The 27,996-nt window shown below is 37.0% G+C and overlaps 1 protein-coding gene across 6 annotated transcripts; it reads left to right on the forward strand.

The window, feature by feature from the left end:
• The first annotated feature begins 1,957 nt into the window (after positions 1–1,957).
• LOC106874070 (PACRG-like protein) lies at positions 1,958–27,665 on the forward strand. 6 transcript variants are annotated; one of them, XM_014921651.3, is made up of 8 exons: positions 1,958–2,063; positions 7,883–8,275; positions 9,779–9,846; positions 14,697–14,787; positions 17,433–17,567; positions 20,851–20,958; positions 23,446–23,526; positions 27,346–27,665. In XM_014921651.3, the coding sequence occupies exons 2-8, from the start codon at positions 8,030–8,032 to the stop codon at positions 27,400–27,402; spliced, it is 786 nt and encodes a 261-aa protein (XP_014777137.1). In that variant the 5' UTR covers positions 1,958–2,063; positions 7,883–8,029; the 3' UTR covers positions 27,403–27,665. The 6 variants fall into 6 exon arrangements, with proteins under 6 accessions (XP_014777137.1, XP_089218786.1, XP_014777139.1 ...); XM_014921653.3 differs by having other exon boundaries at positions 1,961–2,063; positions 7,968–8,275; XM_089362659.1 differs by having other exon boundaries at positions 1,995–2,058; positions 7,968–8,275.
• Positions 27,666–27,996: the final 331 nt, after the last annotated feature.

Genomic DNA, 27,996 nt, shown 5'->3' on the forward strand with positions numbered 1-27,996 from the left:
TGAGCTTATCCCGAACGAGTAGGGCTCCTCGGTAACACTGCCAGGCCAAAGACTTTTGGAAGTTATTCAGTGTCTTCCGCCCGAATGTGCTTCGGAACAGGCTGTCTAACTGATTATCATCGAGACCCAGGGTCCTTCCCAGGGCATCATCATTTCCAGCCTCTACCAACCTACTATAATAAGCCGCGGTGGTACCGAAACCGCTGGCGTTGTCCTAGTTGCAGAACTGGAGGAGAGCCTTGCGGCACCCAGTATACCAGGTACCCAACCATGATCTTCGACGAAAGCAGTTTTCTCTGCCACCAAAACTAGTAAAACTGGGGAACATCCGTCTAGCGAGCGGAGACTAGATGCTTCAACCTCACCATATGTTTGAGCATCAACAGCCAAGGCATCCCTAACCCACACTTTAATGGCTTTTGACGGCACTCCAATTGCTAGTGCCCCAGTCTAGGTCTCGGCTTGATCCATGTACCAATGTCCGTTAAGGACTTTAACTGCGGGAGGTAGAAACAGGATTTTCTCAGAGCCAGTCAGGAGATACGAGAAGATTTGTAGACTGTCCAGCTTGGTCTCTGTAGCAACCATCACATGTATATCGTGTGATCTGAGGTCGTCGAGCAAACAAGCCTGCTTCTACTTCGAACTCAGACCACGCACATTTAAACAACCAATGTTAAGTGAAGTCATTACAAAAAGCAAAGGTTCCATTTACCCTTTGACTGGAGAAGATGGAGCCGACCTCACCTTACGCGGGGCAGCCCACTCCTCCTTCTTCAGATAGTTGGGTAGATCCATAATATTCCAGATGGCCAAAGGATTCCTATCCTTCAATTGCTTGTATAGGGTTTCCCCTATCCAGGCACATCTTTTTTTTTAAGTTCTTATGTAAAGGGTAAAGTTTTGTTGTGTGATGTGGTACGATAATATCGTTTGTATATTTGTTCTGAGTATCATATTCAATTAGTATTGTCTTCTTTTTTTCGGGGACAGTTGGGCGGGGTCTTTTTTTTGTGTGGTGTTTCGTCTTGGTGTTTTGTAGGGGATATGAATGGGGATAGTACATGTGTACTTTTTCTCGCCACAGTGAACTCCCTCTCTGTCACTTCCATGGTGTCGACCAGGGGAGTAGCACTTTCCACTTCTGGTGCCAATAATTCAAAGGGGGCGAGGTTTTGCTTTTGTGAGGGCTTGTGTGAGCAGGGGTTGGGTTTTTGGGGTGTCATATTTCGAGGCCGGCACTGCAGAGCTGAGAGAGAGGGAGTTTTTGTTTGTGTCGGGGTTGGTTGAAGGTCCTGTGTCTGCACAGTTTTATCCTTTTCTATTTTCTGTTCTCGCTTTTTCCTTTCTTCACAGTCGACATGAATGTGACCCTTTTTCCCACATTCGTAACAGGTGGGTTTCTTGCCTTCCACCTGAATCTTACGGGTCACATTCTCGCACATTTGTCCTTTATAGTTACAGCTGTGGTACCTTACTGGTACACCCTTCTTAATAATAAAAAGTTAGTTATTTTACGTCAATTATCCTTCCTCCTCCCTCTTCTAAATAAAAAATGGCGCGATTGAGGGTGACTTTGTTGTACCTGTCACGCTCAATCTACCTGACGATTACGTTAAAGGTACACCTCCCAGTTGTTTTCAAATAATAGAAGAGAAAAAATCTAAAACAGAAATTATAATTTCTGGTTTGGGTTTATTTTTTACATAAACTTGAATAAAGCTTCCCTTCACCAAACAAATAAATAAATAAATAAACGACTTATTTCACATCATAAAGTATCCAAAGCTTGGCTTATATTTGTCCCTGTGTTCTGAGTTCAAATCCCGCCAAAAGTCAGGTTTGTCTTTCATTCCTCAGGAATCATTAAAATAAAGTACCAGTCAAGTGCAAGAATCTATTAAATTGACTTATCTCCTCCCCTGTGTTGCTTAAGTTACAAATGACGTAAGATTTTTTTTTTTCATAATGGACTAGAAACATTATATTAGCAGGGGAAAGAATTCGTCGATCACCGTTACCAAGGATCTGTGGGACACAAAATGGTTGAAGATGACAGTTGGGTATTTGTTTTCTTTACTACTTTAATGTTCTAACTTTTGTTTTCTTTACTATCTCCCTAAGACTCTTTAGTTTTTGTGTATAACTGACGACCAATTTTTTTTTAATTGCTTAATGATAATTTCTTCTCGCTCTCTTCTAGTGTGTATGTCTTTCTACGAAGATGGTGATTAATTTCGTCGCTACACTGAGCTTCTTGATTGATGCAAATCCATCTAGTGAAAACAAAATGGCTTTATATATATATATATATATATAGTTGTGTGTGATTTCAAATCTATCCATCCGTCTATCACGGTTTCAACATCACTACCTTATACTTGGATGCCTTAAACGGAGTTGTGCAGGTCTCTGGTGTGAGAGTAACGTCCGCCCTTCTCCCTGCCACCCTCCGAAGCTGTTTTAAAAAAATAAAGGGTAATGGGTGCTACCCTTCCCTCTTTGACTAAATTCTATATAATACGTGTGTGTGTATAAAAATGGGATAATACTAGAGATGAACAGACACAGGTACGAAACCAAAAACGAATCCTCTAATTGTTGTTTGACATGCTAGAAATAGCAACCTAATTCCATGCCATCAGATCCTACCGACTTCAGAAAATGTACGAATACACATTGGATAATGTGAACATAGAAACAATATATCTGAAAAAATAAGCTGAATTTTCTAGGCAGGATCGTCTTTGCTCATAGATGTACTAGATCAGAGCTGACTTTGGGTTAAATTTGAACAACAGACGCTCACATACTTGTTCTGAATTATACTGAGATGAAAGTCGAACAACCTGTAACGGTATGACGTAACGATATTGCACAATAGGTGAGACGAATATGTTTATTCTATTTGCGAATATATATTTGTCTTGCTTTAAAACAATGATTCCCAACCTTTGGTCCACAAAAATACTACTGGGGATCGGCGAACTGTGTTCAAATGAAACTGGGAATATGATTTGGTTGTTAGTTAATAAAATCGATTTATCAAGTAGTCAGTCCTTTCAAAATCCTGTGATCTACAGGAAAATTGGCATTCTCTTGGTATTGGTCTACAGTGTATCATTGTGTAAGGAAACGACGTCATTCGCATTCGTTTCCAGCCTAACTTCTTTATCTATGTAATGAGAGAAGGTTGGGTGAAAGATGTAGTGTGCCAATATCAAAGGATTGCCAGAAAATTAATTTAAGCAAATGGAGTCATTGGTGGTGAAAAAATTGAGAAGCAATTGGCATATGTATGTAACAACATTGGACAAAATTAGTCTTATTTATGCTTAAATTTAGCTGAACAAAACTTCCAGTCAATGAAAAAGTTTTTAATCCAGTATAGTCTATCATTTAATAGATTTACCCTGTTCATGTTTGTTTGTGTGTGTGTGTGTGTGTCCATTCATGCTAGCATGGCTTGGATGGTTTTCCAGGAGCTGGCAAGCCAGAGGGTTGTGCCAAGCTCTAGTATCAGCTTTGGCATGATTTCTATGGTTGAATGCCCTTACTAATGCCAACCACTTTACAGAATGTACTAGATGCTTTTTATATAGCACCAATAGGGTCACCAAGTAGCTTGCACAACAATAAGAACCCCTTGACTGAGAGGGGGGATGGTATTGAGGGAGGTGGCTTTGTACGATGATGAGAAATTAAAATAAGATACAAGGATAGAAATAAGTGTCTTGCTGTAGAGGAGAAACTTGGCTACCCCAGTCTAAAAGAGAGAGAGAAGATGGTGATGGTGAAGATGTGCTAGAGAATCCTAAAGATACAACTAGAATATGAGTGGTATAGAGGATTGGACAGGGTGAGTGAGCAGGAAGTTCATGAGAGTGCAAAAAGAGAGTTGGGGCAAAGGGGAAAGCAGTGAATGGTGAACATGAGTATATAGGGGAGCAGCAGGATAGCAATGATACAGTTAGTAGTGGGTGAGGGACAGGAAACAAAGATGACCCGTGGGGAGAAACAAGCATGGTGCTTAATGAGATGTAGTTTGGTTCAATGGCAGCATAGTGCTTAATAAAATATAGTTTGGTTCAATGGCAGTGGGAGGGTGAATTAATGTAACGTGGGTGGAGAATACATAATACAGACCACTTCCAGAACTCAGTTTTGTTGAGCTAGGCAAGTCTTCTCAAGAACCTCATATTGCCAGACATCTTGCTCCATTGTCATCTCCTCCATAAGGCTCAACATTTTGAGATCAGTCCTCACTACTTCATCCCATGTCTTTCTGGGCATCCCCCTGCCTTCTGCAGATACCATCTGCTTTAAGCAATCAGTACTTCTTTATGCAGCTGTTCTCATTCATGTGCATGACATTACCAAACTATCGTGGTCTTCCCTCTAGCATGCTACATCTGATTCTTCTTAGCATGTTAGCACTTTGTTGTACATGAACTCTGATGTTGTACATCATTGGAGCATACTATATATATATATATATATATTTATGAAGGTAGGCTGGTGGGTTTTCATTTAAGGGACTATAAGTCAGAAAAAATATGCACTCATATTTGCCAATAGAGTAGATATATTAATCTCTAAGTTAATATATAGCTTTTAAGCAACTAACCTTGAATGGGAAGATCTGCAAACAGATCTCTCACTTATTTTGGAGAATTTGTTGCAATTGCTTCCTCCAGAGTCATATTCCAATGATGATCATATTCGTCACTAAAAATCATGTAAAAAGAATCACCGAAAACTTCTCTGAAGTAAGGTTAGGCTATGTGTGTGTGTGTGTGTGTGTGTGTGTGTGTGTGAGAGAGAGAGAGAGAGAGAGAGAGAGAAAGAAAGATATAAGAGCTTTGCATTCTATATATCAAAGTCCTTGCAACAACTGATATGGAAGGCAAAGCAAGATGTGAGTGCATGTATAAAAGAGAAACTTGATGGGAGAGGGAGATAAAAAGGGAAAGAAGAGGAAGAGAAGCTAGATAGAGAGGAGAAACAAGTGATAAAGTATAAACCAGGAATTAATATTTTAAGAAGGTGTTAAGGTATATAAGGAGAAACATTCATTTAAACCTATTGGTTCCATGGTTCCAAGCTTGAATATGATTCCTTGAGTGTGTGTATCTATAGTATGTGGAGATGCCAAATACTGATAAAAAGTTAATGAAGAGGCCTGTTGTGTTAAAGTGAATGGTGGTAGGTTGACCTGGTATGCATGGTAGAATACTCTGAATAGAATAAATGCTTTATGGTGTTCAGGTATGTTACTTCATATTCTTTAATGAAAATCATACATCATCAAACTTGTCTTTCATTATCTCAGAATTAATTAAGGCACCAAGCTGACAGAATTGTTAGTGCATTGGACAAAATGCTGAGCAGCATTTCTTCCTACTCTTTATATTCCAAGTCTAATTGCAGCCAAGATCAAGTTTACCTTTCATCCCTTCTGGGTCAATATAAGGCTTTGAACCTATAGTAGAAAGTATTATTATTACTAAGGCAGTGAACTGACAGAATCATTAGCACATCAGACAATATTTAGTGGCCTTTCTTTCAGCACTTTACATTTTGAGTTCAAATTCTACCAAGGTTACCTTTGTCTTTCATCTCTCCAGAGTTGTTAAAATAAAGTACCAGTCAAGTACTGAGGTCAATGTAATTGATTAACCCCCTCCCCTCAAAATTGCTGGTTTTGTGCCAGAATCAGCTATAAAATTACCACTCGAGAACTAAGTCAATGTAATTGACTGTACCTTCTCTCCAAAATCTATGACTTTGTTTTCATATTAGAAATCACTGGTCCTCTACCTATGTAAGAAATTTTAAAATGCTCACAAAAAAATTTCTCCCCTTGTGCCTATATTATACATTGTTTTAATAGTACTTTGATGGCCTTCTCTGGCTGTCAGTGAAGAGTTGAAATGTGAAAAACCAATGACAATAGCTGAGATACAGTCAGTGATGAGCTTTTACATAAGAGCCAAAAGTGCTTGCTTTGGATGGTTTGCCTGGCAAGCTCTATGGCTACATTCCACACTTGTTCACTCCTCTCTTGACACATATCTATTGCAACAGACAACTGACTAGGAATATTTCCATTTGTGTTAGCCAGATATTCATAGCGCTACTGAAGAAAGGTATGGACAAGAGAGACATTATTGATAATATCTGTACTCTCTTAACACAGAATTTTTTTGCCAGCATGCTTGAGAAGAGAGTGGGTCATGCAGACAATGTGCAGTTCCCAGCAGATTAGTTATCACATCAGTGAAAACATCATAGAGAGTGTTGAATAATAAACCTGGCTTCAATGGGGTTTCTGCTTCATAGCCTTTGGTAGTGTCAACTATCTTTACTTGGCAGTTACTTGTAATGACTCTGCTTTCAGAGTCTATATCACTTCAAAGTACAACAGTTTCTGGTCAGGGATCAGATTAAATGGCTTATGGGAACTATTCTAAGTCATATATTTGATCTGTCAGGTATGTCCTCTCATTACTTCAGTATACTTTTGTTTATTAAATTATTATTGCAGGAGCAATAATAATTTGAAGTAGACATGGGGAAAGGGCTCAATATGTCATGGTTAACACTGTGCAGGTATGTGCTGAGGCTGCAGTATTTACTGAGATTCCTGTTTGGTGAGGTCACTGTTTGTAAGGCATGTTTCCTGTAGCTTGTCTCTTTGATGGAGCTGCAGTCCTGCATTGAGTAAATTCAAAGATAAGGCACTTACCATCTAGAATGTTGTCAAGACTGGCACAGTCATCTCCTAGTTGAGCCTTGTGACCAGTACTATGTCAACCCTTGCATTCTATTGTGGGTATGGATTAGTGGTGAACAAGATTGACGGATGTTTGAGGAAGACTTGGGTATTAATAAGGATCAACTGAAGAGCCTATTCTGAAGAACTTTCTTTCTAAAGACTAATAACAACTACCAGAAATCCTTGACCTGGCATAGCCTGTTTGTGACAAATTTCCCAATTTGTGATAGCAGGTATGGGAATCAGCTGGGCCTTTCCAAGATACATGCAGAGTGATGAACCCATTCTATATGAATTCATTCAATGCCTGAGAATTGCTGACCTGTGGATCTTTGTTGAACAGCTGATGTTGCTTGTAGGACAGGTCTGGAAAACTTCTGAAACCATCATACTGTGCTGATTTTCTTTGGTTGAGAAGAGCCAACAGTTTTCCTTTGTCTGAAAGCTTTGGCAAAAGAGGTTATATGGTAATCATGCCTAAAAGATCTGAAAACAAGTGTGTTACTCTTCATCAACTTTTTCAGGTTCCAAATAGAGTAGAAGGTCAGCAGGGAGTGGGAAGTGCTGCCCTCCAGTAAATTTATCAAAAGTTTGGTCAATTATGGCATATACTTGTTGACCAAGAAATGACAGCTGGAAGAGGGGCTTATTTCTGGTAGTTAGAGGAATCCAGGATTTGTGGGGTTCATTGGTTGGCCCTAGCTGACTCTATTGGCATTATATAATGCCATGAACTGGGTAAACATTCTTTTTCACTGTTTACTTTTTCTTTCTTCATCTATATTCATTTCATTTGAATATAAATAACCCCACCCATTTTTTTATAACCTGTCTGTGTAATATTCCCTTACTAATGTCCTTGTGGCAAATAAAAGAAATCATCATTATCATTGTTATTGTTGTTATTATACTATAGCTCTTGATTGATAGAAACAATGGAATACCAAATTAAATCAGACACATACATATGCATAGATACATGTACATACATACATACACACATGCACATACATAGACGCATATACATACATGTACATAGATACACACACACACTTACATACATACATACAAACACTTATACAGTTGTTAACTTATTATATACAGGCGTTTATAGTGTGTTAATGATGCATAACAAGACCAGTTGCAAAGTGATTGTTGAAAGAATTAACTGTAAATTTCCCTTCATAAGTGTTCACACCTCCAACCAAAGTGAAACTAACAGGGACCATTCAGGGGCAGCAAAATTAAGCTATGCTCCCCAACCAGATGAAATCTCAGACCCACAGAGGAATCCCTGCTCGTCCAAAGACTAGTGTGACTGAGAGTAATAAAACAGCAAACCACTCCAAGTCTAATGTTGGCAGAGTTCATTCAGCACCAGTGTGTGAAGCGCGTTCAATGTTAAGAGGAGATAATGACAAACCACCAATACAAACATCAACTGTGGCAAAATTCAACAAGCCATCTGCCAGACTCAACCCAAAAACTATTGATCCAGTAAGTAAAGATATTTTCCTTTGTTTTATATAATAAATTTTACAGACATTCTGATGTGAGTAAATCTTTTCCTGATCAATGGTTATTTAGCTGGGAAATTTCATATATTTCATTGAAATATCATTATGATTCAAAAGCAATTCTGTTATTAAGGAAATTTCTACATGAATGCTTGCTCTTTTAGAAATAGCAGCTAAATGTCCTTCATGTTGCACCCTAATATTTTGATGAAGGGAAAAAAAGGAAAGGGACATGGAATAATGTAATTTTACATACTCTATGCCTTTTATAAACACAGGGTGGTCATGGCTTGAATGTCTTTCATCATATGTCTCTTCAATCACGACTAGCCTTGAGTTGAATAACAACAGCCATTGTTTTTATAAGGCTGTAAAGGTTCCGATTCTTAAAAAAAGGACATTATTCAATCTTGTCGTAGATTTTCCTAAAATGACTGAAGGACCATACTGGAACATCTTCTTTCATAAGGCTGCTTAGCAAGTTTGGTCTTGAGCTCAATAACAAAATACCTCACTAATTGTCCACTAACATTCCACAATAACCAACCTTAATCCAAACAATTATTAGGTCCATCTACATGTTCATTATTCCCTAATGTACTAACCTCAACATTACTTTAACACCTCCATTTTCAACATAGCTACATGTATGACTACAATCTTATCATTTATTTTTAACATAGGAAACATAGTTCTTTCACACTCTAACCAAAATCACTATTATAGAATATAAGCATTAAATTGGTTAATTGACTTGTTTGATGAAAGACCGTACCTTAATTACACAACCTAAGATATAGAGGAGGCATAGTGTATTATCATTCAACACACACTTTTTCCATGCTTTTATGGGTCAGATGTAGTTTGTGGAGACAGGTTTTCCACATCTGGATGCCTTTCCTTTCACCAACCTTCACCTGTTTCCAAGTAAAGTAATATTTCACCATGTTTTCCATGTGGATCTTTGTTGAATAGCTGTTGTTTCTTGTAGGACAGATCTAGCTAACGTCTGAAGTCATCATGCCATATTCATTTTCTTTGGTTAGGAAGAACAGGCAGTTTTCCTTTGCCTCACAGCTTTGGTAAAAGAGATTGTGTGGTAATCATGCCTAAAAGCTCTGAAAACAAGCATGTCACTCTTCATCCAACCTTGCTTGGTTGATAACACTTTTCTACAATCATCACATGATGTCACGTGGCTATAGTAGAAGATATTTACCCAGGGCATAATGCAATTAGATTAAAATCAAAACCACATAGATTTGATGTGAAATTCTTAAAGACTCAATATTTTCCTCATCTTTTACAAGAATATGTGTATGAAGATATTGCTTTTTCTAAAAGCTAGTTCTCTTTTTTTAATCATATCCATTTTTTGACTACTTATAATAGATACTAGGACATTTATATAAATTTTTAGAACAATAATTATCACAATTTTCACAGCTTTCTCTGCCAACACTGACTTCTCTTCTATACACAGTTCAATACATCTACCAAGAATCAATCAGTTTTTTCTACAGTTTACATTAATGGTGGCATTCCCTGTTGGTAAGTTATACTCCCTTTCTTTGTATGTTCTTTTTAAAATATGGACTATAAATAAGTCTGGGAGTGAAAGGAACTTGTGACCTTTGAGACTTTTAAGTGTAGCCTTCTTGCTGAAGTCTGAATTTGACATTAAAATTTTTTTTTTTTGTTGATCATTTAGTATTGTATTTATTCTAATAGTCTTAAATTCTTTCAAAAGTCATTGAAAGGTCAATTTACATTTTTATTTTTTTGTTTTATCTTTCACTTGTTTAAGTCATTAGACTGCAGCCATGTTGGGGCACTACCTTGAGCTATTTAGCTGAATGAATGAATTCCAGTGCTTACTCTTTTTAACCCTAGTATTTATTCTGTTGTTCTCTTTTTGCCATACCACTAAGTTACAAAGACACAAACAAACCAACAATAATTGTCAAGTAGTTGTGGAGAGAATAAACACAAACACATACAATTATTCATTCACAAGGCATTGGTTGGCCCAGAGGTATCATAGAAGTCCCTTACTCAAGGTGATGTCCCATAGGAATGAACCCAAAACTACATGGTTGCAAAAAGAACTTCTCAACCACTTCATTTTCACAATAAATATAATTACAATTTTTTGTATATTTAATAAAATCTCCTTTAATGGGGCTCTAATAGATTACACTTAATTCAATGTGGACCTCAGATATAAAAATGAAGTTCCCATGTTTGTTATTTGTATGTATCTGGTTATTTCCTTCTTAAATTGATTTCCTTAATCATCATGTTTGCTATTGACATTCCATTTTAGTATAGCTCTTGTCTTAGACTCACTTATCCAATTAAGCAAGTCATTGGCCACCAACCAAAACATTCTAGGTTCAAGCACCATCAGCTGTAGCTAGACAATACCGCATATGATGCTTTTGAATTTACTAACCATGGCTTTCATCCTTACTGCTTCTCTCTTCTCTACCGTTTTTCTTTCTGTAATTATATATTCATACCACACACACACACACCTCCCCCTATGTCCATCTCTATACATTGATACCCCCTTATACATACACCACCCTGTTTCCTCCTCCTCCCTTCCTAACTCTTCTCCATAGAACCATATTCTCACCTGAATCCTAACCCTTTTTTTTTCTTCTTCCTTTCCCACCATCTTTCCTCCTCAATACTTTTCCCATTCATTTATTCTTTTCTAATGAAGAACAAATACCTGAAATGTCAAGACTCTTCTTCTTCCTTTTAAGTGTTAAGCTAATACAGCATTCGTTAAAACTTGTCCCTCTCATGTTGTCTTCTTTTTCTGCTCATTTTTAAATATATATACTAAGGCCAGCCTTTTTTTTATCTATCTAAAAGGGTTTCTATCCCAATATTTACATGCTATTATTTACAGCTTTATCTACTTCAAGTTTTACAGTTAAAAACAAATTATATATACTAAACAAAATACGGAGAAATGTACAACTAACAGACCTGGGGGTTAATCTCAGATTTCCTAACCTATCCATTAAGTGGGTGAAGGAATCAGAAGTTCCCTTGAACTGGATCCTAGTATTTTGTGGCTGCTATCTATTAGTGGTAAAATGTTAGAATTGTGTATAACTTCCAGTCAAATTGGGGAAAAATTCCAATCAGGTGCACAAGCCACAAATTATTAGTGACACTGGCCTGGCTATATGATGGAGTAAAGTGGCTCAAAAGAAATACTAGTAGCAGGTGGAGCATGTTGCTGTAATTCAGTATTCTCAGGCACATGCAGGGTTGTAAAGTTCAGAAGATTGCTCCCCGACTGCAGGGTTTCAGGTTTAGTCTCACTGCATGGCACCTCTACCGTAGCCCTTGACTGACCAAAGCATTGTGAGAGAAATTGATAGAGGGTAACTGCTTGGAAGCCCATCCTCTGTGTGTGTGTGTGCATCATGTGTATATATGTATGTGTGTGTGTGTGTATATATGTGTGTGTATATACATACACATAATGGACTTCTACTCATATATATATATATATATATATATATATAAGGTCATTAAGAATGAAATGTCCGATTTTCTTGTGCACTAAGTTTGACAGTTGTTAACTCTAATGTTTCATCCTGGCAATTCTTTGTTTTACAACATTGAAGAGTTACATCATCACTTTTCGAAATGCAATTCATAGTGTCTAATTATATTGTGAGTTTTTTCTTGTAAATCAATTTTTGTGAACCCACGGATAGATCAAAAAGTCATGTTGTTTATGAATATGAGTTCCATCATGGAACCAATGCATCCCAGACAGCACAAAGATGTGGCGAATGAGTGCATTGTACGTCGATGGTTTGAGAAGTTCCAGTCTGGTGACTTTACTCTTGAAATTCAGTCCCATGGTAGACCTGAGACCAAGGTGGATAATGATGAGCTGGAAACTGTAGTGGAAACAGATACATTTCAAACTACGCATGAGTTAGCAGCAAGGTTTGATGTTTCAATTCCAACTGTATTGGACTATCTGAAACAAATCAGCAAAGTAAAGAAGCTGGACAAGTGGGTACCACATAACTGAACATGCATCAAATGACACGTCTTGAAACTTGTTATTCTTTGCTGTCATGGCTTAAAAACAAGCCATTTTTGCATCGTATTGTTACGTGTGATGAAAAATGGATTCTCCTCAACACTGGCAAGCATTCTGCACAGTAGTTGGATAGAGACAAAGTGCCAAAACACAATCCAAAGACAAATATTCACCAAAAAATGGTAATGGTGTCTGTTTGGTGGACCAGCACTGGTGTCATCCACTACAGCTTCATGAGACCTGTTAAGTCAGTTACAGCGGATGTATACATCAACCAACTGGATGAAATGATGAGTGAATTTGCAATTAAACAACCAAGATTGGTCAATAGAGACAGGCCTATTCTCTTGCAAGTCAATGCTCGACCACATTTTGCACAAAGAACGCTACTCAAGTTACAGGAACTTGGAAGTACTCTGTCATCCACCATAGTCACCAGACCTTGCACCAAGTGACTATCAAATTTTCCAGGCATTAGACAACTTTTTGCAAGGGAAAAACTTCATATCTGAAGAAGATGCAAAAACAGCCTTTCATGATTTCATCACCTCTTGCTCTTCAGAATTCTTCGCTGGTGGCATAAATAAGCTACCAATAAAATTGCAACATTGTATTGATAATTTAGGTACATACTTTGATTAATTGCATTGCTTTTTTTTGTTGAGATAAAGTAAAATAAACTTTCAGTTCAAAATTGGACATTTCGTTTTTAATGACCTGATATATATGTATGTGCGTGTGTATGGGGAGGTGGATGGATGGATACGTGTGTGTGTGTGCCTTCATGCTTGTGTTTTCCCACCACTACCACTTGACTACTTTGGTGTTTTTTTGTTTTGTTTTGTTTTTTTACATCACCCATAACCTAGCAGTTTGGCAAAGGACACCAGTAAAATAAGTCCCAGTCTTAAAAGTAAGTCATTTTTTCAACTAAACCCTTCTGGGTCGATGTCTTCGACTAAGACCTTTGAGGCAATGCCCCAGTATGGCCACAATCCAATGATTGAAACAATGAATAAAGAGGGAAAAAAGATCAGATATAAACACAAATGTCATAATTAGAGAGAACAAGCGGTGTTAACTGACATTATTGTTTAGCTGAGGAAGCAAGGGAGGCAACTTGATGGACATTACCTGTATTGCCCAGGATTGTAGATAACTGTGACAGGGGAGACAAAATCGATGAAAGATTGAATCTTGAGTGATAGCAGAGGTAGGATTAGCAATGATAGAAACCAGACAGATGAAGGACAAAAGTATAACTGACTGAAAACACAGGTGGAGACAAGTAATTCTTAAACAAGCCAATAAGGTAGTTTCTGTGTAATCATTCAACCTGCTACATACAGCAAATTTCTTTCAAATTATATCCTGTGTCTTACATAGAGAATACAACTGACAATGTGGTCCCTGATACGAAAGACACGTTAAATAATGGCGTCTTAGATACTTCAAAAAAGATTGGATGGTAACAACTGGAGCACTGTCGATCATATAAGCTTGCATGATTAGGGCTGACCTGACACTAAACCACAACCTGTTCTTACATACCATACTCTCTCTTTTACTCTTTTACTTGTTTCAGTCATTTGACTGCGGCCATGCTGGAGCACCGCCTTTAGTCAAGCAAATCGACCCCAGGACTTATTCTTTGGAAGCCTAGTACTTATTCTATCGGTCTCTTTTGCCGAACCGCTAAGTTACGGGGACGTAAACACACCAGCATTGGTTGTCAAGCGATGTTGGGGGGACAAACACAGACACACACATACACACAAACACACACATACACATATATATATATATATATATATATATATATACATATATACGACGGACTTCTTTCAGTTTCCGTCTACCAAATCCACTCACAAGGCTTTGGTCGGCCCGAAGCTATAGTACAAGACACTTGCCCAAGGTGCCACGCAGTGGGACTGTACCCAGAACCATGTGGTTGGTAAGCAAGCTACTTACCACACAGCCACGTGCCCATCAGAGTGATATGGTGATTTAAAAGGACAGCAATTATTGTGCCTTTCAGAGATGTACTTGCAGGCAAATGACTTGACCTGAGATTTCATTAAACAATTACGTGGAATACTTAATTAGTTCTTCAAAAACACAGCAAAGATTATTAACTTCACTCAAACATTCATTTAGATGCAACAAAAATTTTGATACCAAAAAATAAATGTTTAAGTGATATTGACTGTCTTTGTGTATTTTTGAATTATATTTCCATTAATTATCATTATAATAATTGATAACCACAAAGATGATAATTCTTCCTTTAATTATTCCACATTGCTCTTTACAGTTTGGTGCATGGTTCAGTGAAGCATAAACTCTCGTGGTCAACTCCACCAGAATCAGTTCCATTTGATCCAGTCCTGGTTACACTTGCTGAGGTTTGTTGAATTTATTTCTCCTTTTTGTCTTTAGTTCATTTTTTTTTTTAGCCTTCGCTGTTAAGAACTTACTGAGGAACTGTCTTCATTGTCCTCCTCATTTATCTCATTTATATATACATACATATATATATACAGGAGTGACTGTGTGGTAAGAAGTTTGCTTCCAAACCATATGGTTCCAAGTTCAGTCTCACTGCGTGGCACCTTGGGCAAGTGTCTTTTACTATAGCCTTGTCATAGATTTGGTAGACGGAAACTGAAAGAAGTCCGTCATGTGTATGTGTGTATATATATATATATTTGTATGTGTGTCTTATTATTTTCATCATCATCATTATTATCATCAGCATCAGAAGCAGTAAGGTGGCAAGCAGCCAGAATCAATAGGACGCCATACTAAATGGTTTGCAGTATCTAATCTGTCTTTACATTACAAGTTCAAATTCCATCAAGGTTGACTTTTCTTCTCATTCTTTCTGGATCGAAAAAATGCAAAGCAGTTGTGCACTGTTATCAATGTCATTGACTAGCCCCTCCCTATAAAATTTCAGGCCTTGTGCCTGAAATTTTCTACAGTAGAAAGAATTATTACTATTGTTATCATTATTATCAAGGTGGTGAGCTGGCAGCATCATTAGCATGCTGGACAAAATGCTTAGCAGTATGTGGTCACTATATTCTGAGTTCAAATTCTGCTGAGGTTCACTTTTCCTTTCATCCTTTCAGGGTCGATGAAATAAGTATCAATCACACACTGGGTCAATGAAATCGACTACCCCTTTCCACAGAAATTTCACGCCTTGTGCCTATAGTAGAAAGGATTGTTAGATGCACCCAGTGCAAGCTATGGACACATAAGAGGTGCAGCAATATCAAAGGAAGGTTAACTAGGAAGTTAGTTTTCGTTTGTAGATGTTCAGGAGCTATAAACACTGTAAATGTGCAGAAAACAACTTCTGCCACATTCCAGGGAGAAAAACTAGAAGTGGTTGATAGCTTCCGCTATCTTGATGACCAAATTAGTAGTGGGGGTGGGTGCGCTGAAAGCGTAGCTGCTAGAATAAGAATAGCCTGGGCAAAGTTCAGAGAGCACTTACCTCTGCTGGCGACAAAGGGTCTCTCTCTCAGAGTAAAAGGCAGACTGTATGACGCATGTGTACGAACAGCCATGCTTCATGGCAGTGAAACATGGGCTGTAACTGCTGAGGACATGCATAGGCTCACAAGGAATGAAGCCAGTATGCTCCAATGGATGTGTAATGTCAGTGTGCATACTAGACAGAGTGTAAGTACCTTGAGAGAAAAGTTGAACCTAAGAAGCATCAGCTGTGGTGTGCAAGAGAGACGTTTGCGATGGTATGGGCATGTGGCGAGAATGGATGAGGATAGACGTGTGAAAAAGTGCCACACCCTAGCAGTTGAGGGAACCTGTGGAAGAGGTAGGCCCAGGAAGACCTGGGATGAGGTGGTGAGGCACGACCTTCGAACATTGGGCCTCACCGAGGTAATGACTTCTGACCGAGATATTTGGAAATATGCTGTGCATGAGAAGACCCGGCAAGCCAAGTGAGACCTAACTCCAAGGCCTCTGCCAGGATGCGTACCTTCCTACATAGGACACTAAACTCCGCTTGCGAAAACCTGTTGAGGCAAATGAAATCGAACTAATTTCGACGGATGGCACCCATGCCAACGTCGTCTCCTTCATTGGAAACAGAAACTCGGCTTGCGAAGACCTTTTGAGGCAAGCGAAATCGTGATGGCACTTGTGCCGGTGGCACATGTAAGGACATTCGAGCGAGATCGTTGCCAGTGCCGCTGGACTGGCTCCCGTGCAGGTGGCACATAAAAGACACCATTTTGAGCATGGCCGTTGCCAGTACCGCTTGTCTGGCCTTCGTGCCGGTGGCACATAAAAGCACCCACTACGCTCTCGGAGTGGTTGGCCTTAGGAAGGGCATCCAGCTGTAGAAACTCTGCCAAATCAGATTGGAGCCTGGTGTAACCACCTGGTTTACCAGTCCTCAGTCAAATTGTCCAACCCATGCTAGCATGGAAAGCGGACGTTAAACGATGATGATGATGATGATGGTGATTATTATTATGGTGGCAAGCTCCAGACAAAATACTTAATGGCATTTCATCTGTTTTTATGTATCAGGTTCAAATGCTGCTGGGATCAACTTTGCTTGTCATCCTCTAAAATTTCTACCCTTCTGCCAAAATTTGAAACCATTACTTTTATTATTATTATTTTTATTATTATTAAGGCAGAATTGTTACTGCTCTGGACCAAATGTGTTGTGGCATTTCTTCTGGCTTTGTGTTCTGAGTTCAAATGCCATTGAGGTTGACTTTGCCCTTCCAGGTCAAGTCAATAAAACAAGTACCAGTTGAGCACTGAAGTTATCACTATTGACTAATTTACTCTCACCAAAATTTCCGGCCTTGTGCTTGTAGTAGAAAGGATTATCATTATTATTATTATTTCATTGACCTGCTGTATTTAACAAGTAATTATTTATTGACCAACTTCATAAAGGACAAAAGTTGTTAAGAGAATACGGTGCTGGTGATGATCTTAGAATTAAACAGAACAACACTGTTTCAAATATTCTTTTCTGTTGATTCTGTTTCACCAGGGTCTTAGAGAAACTGTACACCCTTACAGATTTGTTGCCAAACAAGGGTTCAAGGAGCTGCTAGACGTACCCGAAGCAGATCAGAAATGTATCGCTGTTCTACCAAAGTTAATACAACCTCTCCGGGCTGCTCTAGTGAGTATTTTTTTTTATCCATTACTACCACTATTATTATTATTACTACTACTACTAATAATAATAATGATACTTTAAAGGCACAAGGCCTGAAATTTGTAGGGAGAGGACTAGTTGATTATCTTGACCCCAGTATTTCACTGGTACTTAATTTATCAACCCCAAAAGGATGAAAGGCAAAGTCAACCTCGGCAGAATTTGAACTCAGAACATATCAACAGACAAAATACCACTAAGCATTTCACTCAGGTTGCTAACAACTCTGCCTGCTCGCCACCTTCCATAATAATAATAATCATCATCATCATTATATTATAAAAGAGAAGCTGATTTCCATCTGTCTGACCCTCACAAGATATATGTAGAAGGCGGGAAAAAGTGGAGGAATCAAGAAGGAAGATAATTCATGTCATAACATATATGTAGAAGAGGGAAGAAATGGAGGAATCAAAAGGGGAGATAACTCATGTCACAACAAATTAGTAGAGAAAAAGTTGTTGAGAGAGATTGTGTGTGAAAGATAGATAGGTAGTGTTATCACCATAGTGACTAACAAGTTTTAATTAAAAAAACAAGAATTTTAACTGTATCTACTTGATTCAGTGTTCATGTACAGACAATTTTAAATTGTTAATAGCAGAGTGGATGACCCTGAAAACCAGTGTATACATGCAAACCAAACAGAATTCAGCAGCACAGCCAAGAAGAAACAAGATGAAAGCAAAAGAACTTTGACAAGGAATGTTCTTTATCACAAAGTTATTATATGATATATTGTTCAGTGAATATACTTATTGTGTAGAATATGAAAAAAAGTATTTTAGAAAAATGCTGTTGTTCAACAGTATTCAAGTTGTTATTAATCTTCATTGGGAAAGTCAATCTAAACATTATTTGAAAAATTTATTAAGGTATATGTATGATTAACAAATATTTTTACAGACAATGTAGGAACTGGTAAAGACCTAGTAGTAGTAATTATTATTATTATTATTATTTAAGACAGTGAGCCGGCAATCATTAGCACACCAGGCAAAATGCTTAGCAGTATTTCATGTCTTCACGTTCTGGTTCAAATGCTGCAGGAGTCAATAAATTAAGTACCAGTTACGCACTGGAATCAATGTAATCAACTGGTCCCCTCCCCCAAAATTTCAGGCCTTGTGCCTATAGTAGAAAGGATTATTATTATTATCATTATTTGCCTTTGCTTTAATTTGTACAAGCTGCACCCAAGTCTCAACCAGAGATGTCAAATGACGGCAAGTTTTTGCATCTAAAGATGCAAACAGGTGAGGTACCATGCAACTGAAAAATTAATGCCTAAAATCAATCCTTTTTTTTAATAAAATTTATAATAAAACTGAATAAGATTATATTTACATGGAGAAGAAATTACATGGAATAAATATTATTATTATTGTTGTTATTAAACCTAGAATTAACTACATCTTGGGAAATGTATGTGACAAATGTTAACAAAAATGTACTCGATGTTGTGCATGAATGCCTTAGCAATGTTTATAAATTTTAGTATTGCTATTATCTAGAATATTTCAATGTCTTTCTGTTATTTGTAATCTGTCAATGTCCTTACAGCAGTCATTTATGCATCCGTTGGCCATGGTATCACAGTGGTTTGACCAGGGCTGGCAAACTGGAAGGCTGTACCAGACTCCAGTCTGATTTGGCATGGTTTCTACAGCTGGATGCCCTTCCTAACACCAACCACTCCAAAAGTGTAATAGGTGCTTTTACTTGCTACCAGCATGGATGCCATTTGTGTGACACCAGTATCTGCCTCGACTGTGATTTTATTTGATGGGTCTTCTTCTCAAGAACGACATAATGCAAAGATCTCATTCATTGCCTCCATGAGGTCCAGCACTTAAAAGGCGCTTTTTACATGTCACTGGCATGGATGCCAGTTACATGACACCAGCATCAGCCACAACTGATCAAGACATTTCTTAACTGCTATAAAGTTTTGTTTTGCTTCTGTTATTATCATCATCATCATCATTATTATCATCATCACCACCATTATTACCATTTAGGCAGGAAGCTGGCAGAATCATTAGCCCATCAGACAAAGTGCTTAGCAGCATTTCTTTTGGCTCTTTATGTTCTGGGTTCAAATTCTGACAAGTTCAGGTCTGCCTTTCATACTTATTGGGTTGATAAAATAAAGTACCAGTTGAATACTGGGGGGTTGATGTAATCAACTTACTCCTCTCACTGAACTTACTGGCTTTGTTCCAAAATTTGAAACCCTTATTATTATTATCATGCTATGGTCAACTTTGCCTTTTTGTTGTCTAGGATGGTTGAAGAAATGAAGTACCACTCATTCACTGAAATCAGTTAAACTGACTGCAGTCTTTCCCAAAAGTGTATGGCCATTGTACCCAAAGTAGAAATCATCTTAGGTATTTCTTAATTGCAATTTCTTAATTGCATTCCGTCAAATGTATGGAGTTAAAGTGAAAAAACTTTACTTTCTGAGTTCAAATACCACTGAGGTTGACTTTGCTTTTCATCCTTCTGGGGGTCAATAAAATAAGTATCAGTCAAGTACTGGGGCCAATGGTTTCGACTAATACCCTCCCCTCAAAATTGTTGGCCTTGTGCCAATATTTGAAACAATTATTATTATTCTATTCTTTTTAACTCTTGTTTTGTTGGAATTCCTGGAGTCTTGCATGCATAGTGGGCTTGCTACCTGCAACCTACAGTAGTATGCTATCTGTTTTTCAACTTATACTTTCCTGATGATTCTGGCCATACTAAGGAAGCAAACCTTTTATAACAGCTCTACTAGGCATTCTATTTCGATTTCCATTATATTCCTCTTGGTGCTTTCTGATACCATCCCCAAGGATCCAACAATAATTGGCATATTATTATTGTTGTTGTTATCATTATTGTCATCATCATCATTATACTTCATTGAATAGTATGGTTATAAAATCCTGTATGCTTTTGTTTGTTTTTCTTCTTCATGTTAACTGTCAGGCCTTAACAAAAAGCCTTAAGCAGAAAGTACCTTTCTAAAATTATGAGCTGCTCTAAAAAGGAGATATCTCTATTTTTAAATCAGAATTTTTTTGTACTTCTATGTTTTCAAGAGTTTTTTTGTACCTCTTTGCTTTCAATGTTTTTGTCTGAAAGAATTACAACATCTAATATAAGTCATTCTCTCTTTTTTATGTCTCTTAGGATATCTGGTCTGAAATGCTGATAAAATTGTGATATTTTTTTTTCTCTTTTTTCTCTTTTCTAGACTCATCGTGACGATAATGTATTTGAGAACGGACTAGAAGCACTCAGCCAGATTAGTGCCACAACTAAAGATGCCCTTAATATTCACCTGAAATCATTTCTGCTTGCTGTAGGTTCATTTGATTTTGTTTTTTCTTTCTTTGGCAGACAGACACACACACACACACACACACACACACACACACACACACACACACACACACACATATCTTTAGTCAATCAGTCAGTCCATCCCTTGCATGTTTGCACATCAGGTAGCAGATCCCCTCCAATGTTCTTAATAGGTTGCGCTCTATGTTTCCCCACTGTCTGTTGACAGCTTTAGGTTCAGTGCTATATAACCCATGGTCTTCCCCTACTTCCTCCTGCTGATGTTCATCAACCATCTGTCTGCTGCAACATGTGATCAGCCAATCACATCCGTTGTTCCATTATTATGTCTTAGAATCTTGGTGACGATATTCTTCTGTTTGCATGTTGTGTCATAATGACATCAGTGCAACGCATGGCAGGTGGGTATCATATGTAACATCGTCTTTAGCTGAAGTCTAATTTTCCAGCAAATCAAAGAATGATCCATGTCACAGTCAGTTCTCTAGAAGAATCAAATCATAAGCACATATCTCAAGTGGCAACGTTTTGTGAATATCAGGTCAGTAGGTATCAATGTCTGAAGTGGGAAAATCTCCAAGACACTTTATGCTGATCTTCATTTTGGAAGTTATTATTAGTGACAAACAATCCATAGAATGTGCAAAACTCAAGCAACTGTTGTCTGCTGTCATTTATGCTTGTTCCTGGAAGCTTGGTCAGAAGTCATGATTGGTACCCACTTTAACACTTAAGTTGCCCATCAACAGCAGCTATTCCCGATTTGGGGTCTCCTGAATTATCCTTGAGAGTTGGTCATAGAATTCATCTTTTGTAGAGTTGGGGGTCTAGGCATAGACACTGACAATGTTGACAGATCCGTCAAATGTATGGAGTTAAAGTAAAAAAATTTATCTGGTCCCTCTTTCATTGGGCTTCACTATCTTCAGTAGTGAGTTTCTAAACCCTTTTCCTACTAGAAAATAATATAGTCTTTCTCATTTAAAGTTCCTGATTCTGCAACATATTTTCTGTTGGATTTCAATGCCCACATATATTTTAATAGTTCATTGTTAATCACTGCTGTCTTTCACATGTCACTGATTTTCATAGAATTCTCTTCAGGAAGAACACCTGGCTCAAAAAGTTCCATCCTACCTGTGCCAGTATAGAAAAGCAGACATATAAATGATGATGTTATTTATATATATATATATATATATATATATATATATATATATATATATATATATATATATATATATATATATATATATATTGAAGGTTCATAAGTATATTACAATTCCTAGCTGGAAAGGCAACTACTACTAGTTTCAAATATAAAGGTCTGGACCCTCTTCAGGTTGTGAGGTTGGACAAGGGAATTCAGAATTTTCTTCCAGGAATTGTCATATATTTTTGACTATCTACAACATTCCCCTCTATGCCCCCAAATGCTCTTTACTTTGGATTTACCAAACCAGGATCATAATATACACCTATACAAAAAGGTACAAGAGTAAAGGTGATGTTTTAGATAGAAGTCATTACACAAGTACCAAATTGTTAGACCAGGTCATGAAAGTTACAGAAAGAGTTTAGAGCCTAATTAATTAAGAAGCTAATTAGGTTAGATAAGACGCAGTTTGATTTTGATTCAGAGAGAAGTACAACTAATGCCCTCATTCTAGTGAGACAATTGCCAGAAAAGTACTTAGCTAAAAATAAGCCATTGTAGTTGGACTTTGTTGACCTGGAGAAAATTTCAACAAAGTCTTTTGTTCTGTATTTGGTGGTCTCTGAGGAAGCTAGGTCTAAACAAATGGAATGTGAAAACCATAGAAGCTATGTAAAGGGTTGCTGTCAGTAAGGTGAGGGTCACTGACAAGTACAGCGATGTATGTATATAAAGTACAGATAAGCTTTCACCAGAGCTCATAACAAGAATTTGAGACTGGTTGTCCTTGTGAACTATTGTGTGCTAAGGACCTTGTCCTTATATCAGAATCTATGATAGAATTAAAAAGAAATTCCCAGTGTGGAAACAAAATTCAGAATCAAAAGGCCTTAAAGTTAATGTGGTAAAGAGTTCTAGCCAGCAGGAAAACAGACAAGAATCTTCTCTCTGCAGGAAAATATTCCACTAGTGTTGGTGTTATAAAAAAAAGCAGCCAGTTCACTCCATGAAGTGGTTAGTGTTAGGAAGGACATCCAGCCTTAGAAACTTTGCTAAAACAGACATTGGCGATTGATATGGTCTTCCATCCAAACCATTCAATGCATACCAGCATGGAAGACGGATGTTAAATCATAATGATGATGTTGATACATATAATTTAGGCCCCTCCACACACACACACACACACACACACACACACTTATACTAAGTTACAAATATATGCAAACAAATAAAAATGAATAAACTATGTATATATTTTAAACACAAGCCTAATAAATACATCCATCCTATCTTTGTCATGTGACACTATTTTTCTGACTGTCACAGTTGGCCAAACGCCGGATGGAGAAGAAGTACAGAGATAAAGTAACTGAAGTGCTGGAGGATCTGGAACAGAATGGTGGCACTGTGAGTATCTTTGTCATTTATGTTACACAGATTAACTTCAGGCTGGAGTCAATTCTAGGGAAACATCTAGAGCAGTGGTTTTCAAATGGGTTCCATATGACCCTTAGGGGTTCATATAAGATTTAGTTGTTGGAAATTATGTATAACAAATCAGGTTACTCTTCTCAATACACAAAATATTTTAGCAATATTCTCATTCAATTCCTAATGATAGCTATATGTATAAAAGAGAGATTCTATCTGTTTGTGTTTGTTTGCCTACCAAAATGAAAGTAAATGGTTCAAGGGAAGCTATTATATATATATGTATCTATTATCATTATTATTATAATTATTATTATTATTATTAACTTTATTATCTATTATTCATTTCTTTGTCCACCAAAATGAAAGTGAATGGTTCAAGGGAAGCTATTTTGTATATATATCTATTATTATTATTACTATATATATATATATATAACAGAGATATTCTGTCCATTTCTGTGTTTGTTTGTTCAAAATTATACTATGGTACATAAAAATAATTTCTGTTTAACAGGTTTAGATGGTCATGGTCTCACATGGTGAAACCATCTAATAACAACTCCGTTCAGAAAGCTGGAATAATACATATACGTACCAGAGGGGAGAGAGACACACACAACCAAATAGAATGTTCAACAGAAGATTTATTGATATGTTAACATGTGTGTCTGTGTGTGCATCATGTATACAGAATAATAGACCGGCCATCATGAGAACAAAGTGTATGTGTGTATAGGCATGGATGTATGCATGTGCATTAGGTACATATAAGAATAGCAATGAAGTGGACAGTGAAAGAGTCTATAATGAGAAGTTAGAAGAATGTTCATAGACATAAGAAATGAGAGTACCAGTTTGTAACCAATTGTACAGGGTAATTGAAATACTGTATCAAGTTGCAGTGATGATGCAAAGCTGGTTGCCGTACATGTTGTACGTGAAGTTGAGGCTGTAATACTGCTTCTTGGGTCACTTGGTACAGGAGTTCTTGCAGGTTGTATATTCAGTTGATCCATGGTGAAGTACTTCACAAACAATGAAGTATTAGAACCTGTGCAAGTTGCTGGTTGAGCTGTGTACATAGAGAGATGATGTTGACAACATTAAGAAGATAATGGTGGCAACACAGATGGAGGTTGCCGTAATGCTGTTGGACGGGTGTTGTCATCTGGTGTTATTGCTGGAACTAACTGTGTCTTGTGTGGTCAGTGGCTGGACCTTAAAGAGTCTGGAACTAAAGATCTCAAGACAAGGAGAAACTGGGTTTTTATAAGGAGCTGTGAGCTCTAACTGGGTTGAGAACAGGCTGTCTCATGTGATCTATTTAGGGGTTCTGACTGATTATACGCTGCGTATTGACACAACAGAGTAAGAGACAAATTGTGCCAATACCAAACAGAGTAGTGGTCATAATGGGGTCCAAATAGTGGCCAAAGGTTAGCTGTTATCTGCTATGCTGGGATACACATATATATAATAAAGGGGAGAGAGGAATTTCACTCAATCGTTCACTACACAGGTATCACATTGAAAGCTATTAAATTACAAAGTGTTTGTGTTGTTTATAATAAACTTTATTTTACATTTCTTGCCCACAAGTGATTATGTCTGCTCTTTAGCATACTTCTGTATGTCATCTCAAATCATGATCACAGGAAAAGTTGTTGATAATTCTTATCAACTAAAACAAAGCTGATAAATATGCACAAGTGTTGCAAAATAAGTTTAATTACCAATAAACATCAGCTTGGATAGCACTTTATTCAACCGACAGAGGAAGATGACCAATCAAACTGATTATGTAAATAGAATTCTGATTGGTTGAAAGTGTCTTCTTGTCTCAAGCTCTGATTTTCTGCCTATTCTTGTCAGAACCTTTGATATGGAGTATCGAAATTTTAATCCCTTTCACACTTATAAAATGTCAAGTAAACTTTAAAATTTGTCATTACCGTTTTAGCTGGGAGACCAAACTGATAGTTTGGTAACCCGCTAAAATAAACATTAAAAACCGAAAGGAGAAAATAAACAGCTTTGTAAATTTAACTCAGTGTTTATTGAACAAGAGAGGTACACAATTTAAGAAGTGACTTGTTAGAATATACACATCTGTAAGGAGACATAAACAAGAATAGCAAAGATCTATTATGCCAAAAGAACTGGTAATACATACATTACAAGTATTCTATGAAGAGAACATAAGATTGCTGCATAATTCAACATGAATGTGAAACGACATTAAACACTGTATAAGGTAAATTAAGGTTTCTGTAGGAATGCTAAGTCATATTCACTTAGTGAGTTTACATGTGCAAGGATGAATTATGATGTTGTCATTGTCGGCGTTAGATGCAGTAAGAGCTGATAGTGGTGATGTCAGCGGTGAGGAATTTCAATGTGTTGTAACATGGAGAAAGTGAGTAAATAGCTTCCTGGTGCAAACGCAAGCTAGACTCTCTAAGTGGAAAAAAATTATCTATTTAAGGAAATTGCTAGGCTCCATTGCGATTGCTAGATGCTCCAAGCAATATAAAATATGGCCCAAACCATGATTACCAGCATGAATATCATGTATTTAACCATTTTATGATTTTAGTAAATTTATACAGAAAACATAAGCATTATACCATCCAGCATAAATAAAAGTCAAATACATTATATTTTTTCTGTAAAAACCTATTCTGACATTAAATGAGTCCACTTCCTGTATGAATGTTTACATTTGTATATAATTTTACAAAAAAAATTTCTAAAAAAAATTCTGGAAACGATCTACTCATGTAATTTAAGTTTATTTTTGTTTTTGCGGAAAAAAAGTGCGTAAATTACATGGGTTTCTATGGTATTTTTTAGAACCACAAAGAATGATTAACAGTTAAGTAAATTTAACATAGAATGTTTACCACCACACTTAATTTTATACCCTTAGTTGAGCAGTATGTAAGGCGAAAATATGCAGGTTTCACTTAATTGAGCCTCAAGCCTTTTTTGACGCCCTTTGTAAGAATGTCCAGGCATGAATGTAGACAGCCATTATATTGTGTTTACCTTCAATAACAGCATAAAACAATAAGCTGGAGATTCACCTTTAGAACTGCAATTTTATAAATGAAGTTCTAGCTTATCGTATTATGGTTATATCTGCATCGTCGTCCCCCACCTCAATCGGTGCCCAGGACACTTGCTCCCCTAGTTAAACTACTGCATGTATATCAGTGTATTTGGAGAAAACAAAGGAATCAAAGACAATACAAAGTGATGTAGATTGACTAAGAGAGAGAAAGAAAAAATAAGTGAGGGAGAAAATGATTCATGTATTTGATGATAGACAGCATAAGATGCAGTAAGAAGGTCAATAAAGTATTTGGTGACAGACAGCAGAGGAAATTGCAGCTATAGTCTTAATATTAAAATGTCATTATCTGATGGGAACAAAACATCTTCATTTATATTTGTCTATAATTTATGGCTGTCACAAACAAACCCCATAATTTTTATGGATACTGCACTGCTCTGTGTGTGTGTCGATATATATATATACTTTACTTAAAAGTGGCAGAAATATAACAAAAGCTGTTACTCAGAGTTTATATATATAAACACACTCTCACACATAAATTAATTCAAAATCACGTATTCTGGGAAAGAAGAAATGGGTTTAGTGGATAGTGCAAGATCTGGGTGGGAAGACATAGGTGACGAGAGGAGAAAGCAGTTGAATTGGGTAGTTCTTGATGTAACAGGTCAATTTAATCCATTTTCATGAAGTTCTTTTTTGTTTGATCCTTACAGGAAACGCTGGTAATTATAAAATCCAAGATCCCTACATACAGCTCCATTAACAGATGAAAGACCAGGTGAAGGGATATATCTGGTGGATATCTGTCAGTCATGTGACCTGCTTCAGTGTGAAATGTGAAAAAGTAAAGCAAAGGGGAGGAAAAGAAGATGTGGAGGAGAGAGACTACTACTTATTTCAGTCTTTAAAGCCTGTTCTTTACTTCTTTCCAACCAAATTATACAACTATGATGTCAACAAGCCTTCATATCAGCTATTTTGTCACATTTAAGTATCTATTTCTGATAATTGTATAAAAACCACCCAATGCATCTTCAAGTCTTTTTCACATTTTTATGAAGTAATTGATAGCAAAGAAAAGAATACTAAATTTATTTTTACAGGAGCAGGTTGGAGATGGGGGGGCTAAATGTTTGTCATTTGAACACTGATTTGAATGTCTTAAGTAAATTCTTTGCCCAATCTGGTAAAAGATAGCTCATCTGTTTCCTTTCCATTCATTTGCTGGATAACTCAAAATAACAACTGAAAAAATATATTTTGTTATTGTAAAAATTTCCTTTCATTTGCTGTTGTTGTAGTCATCATTTATATTAAGAATATCTTTCAAGTTAGGCTTGAAGATAGAACATGAAATCAGCCTT

Source organism: Octopus bimaculoides, chromosome 14 (assembly GCF_046866305.1).
Source record: "Octopus bimaculoides isolate indiv1 chromosome 14, ASM4686630v1, whole genome shotgun sequence".
Taxonomy (NCBI): domain Eukaryota; kingdom Metazoa; phylum Mollusca; class Cephalopoda; order Octopoda; family Octopodidae; genus Octopus; species Octopus bimaculoides.

Excerpts from the sequence above, each read along its gene's own strand:
- LOC106874070 (XM_014921651.3), top strand. The coding sequence starts at position 8,030 with ATGCTCCCCAACCAGATGAAATCTCAGACCCACAGAGGAATCCCTGCT. Across the intron at positions 8,276-9,778 it reads ACCCAAAAACTATTGATCCA|TTCAATACATCTACCAAGAA; the intron begins GTAAGTAAAGAT and ends TTCTATACACAG. Across the intron at positions 17,568-20,850 it reads AACCTCTCCGGGCTGCTCTA|ACTCATCGTGACGATAATGT; the intron begins GTGAGTATTTTT and ends TCTCTTTTCTAG.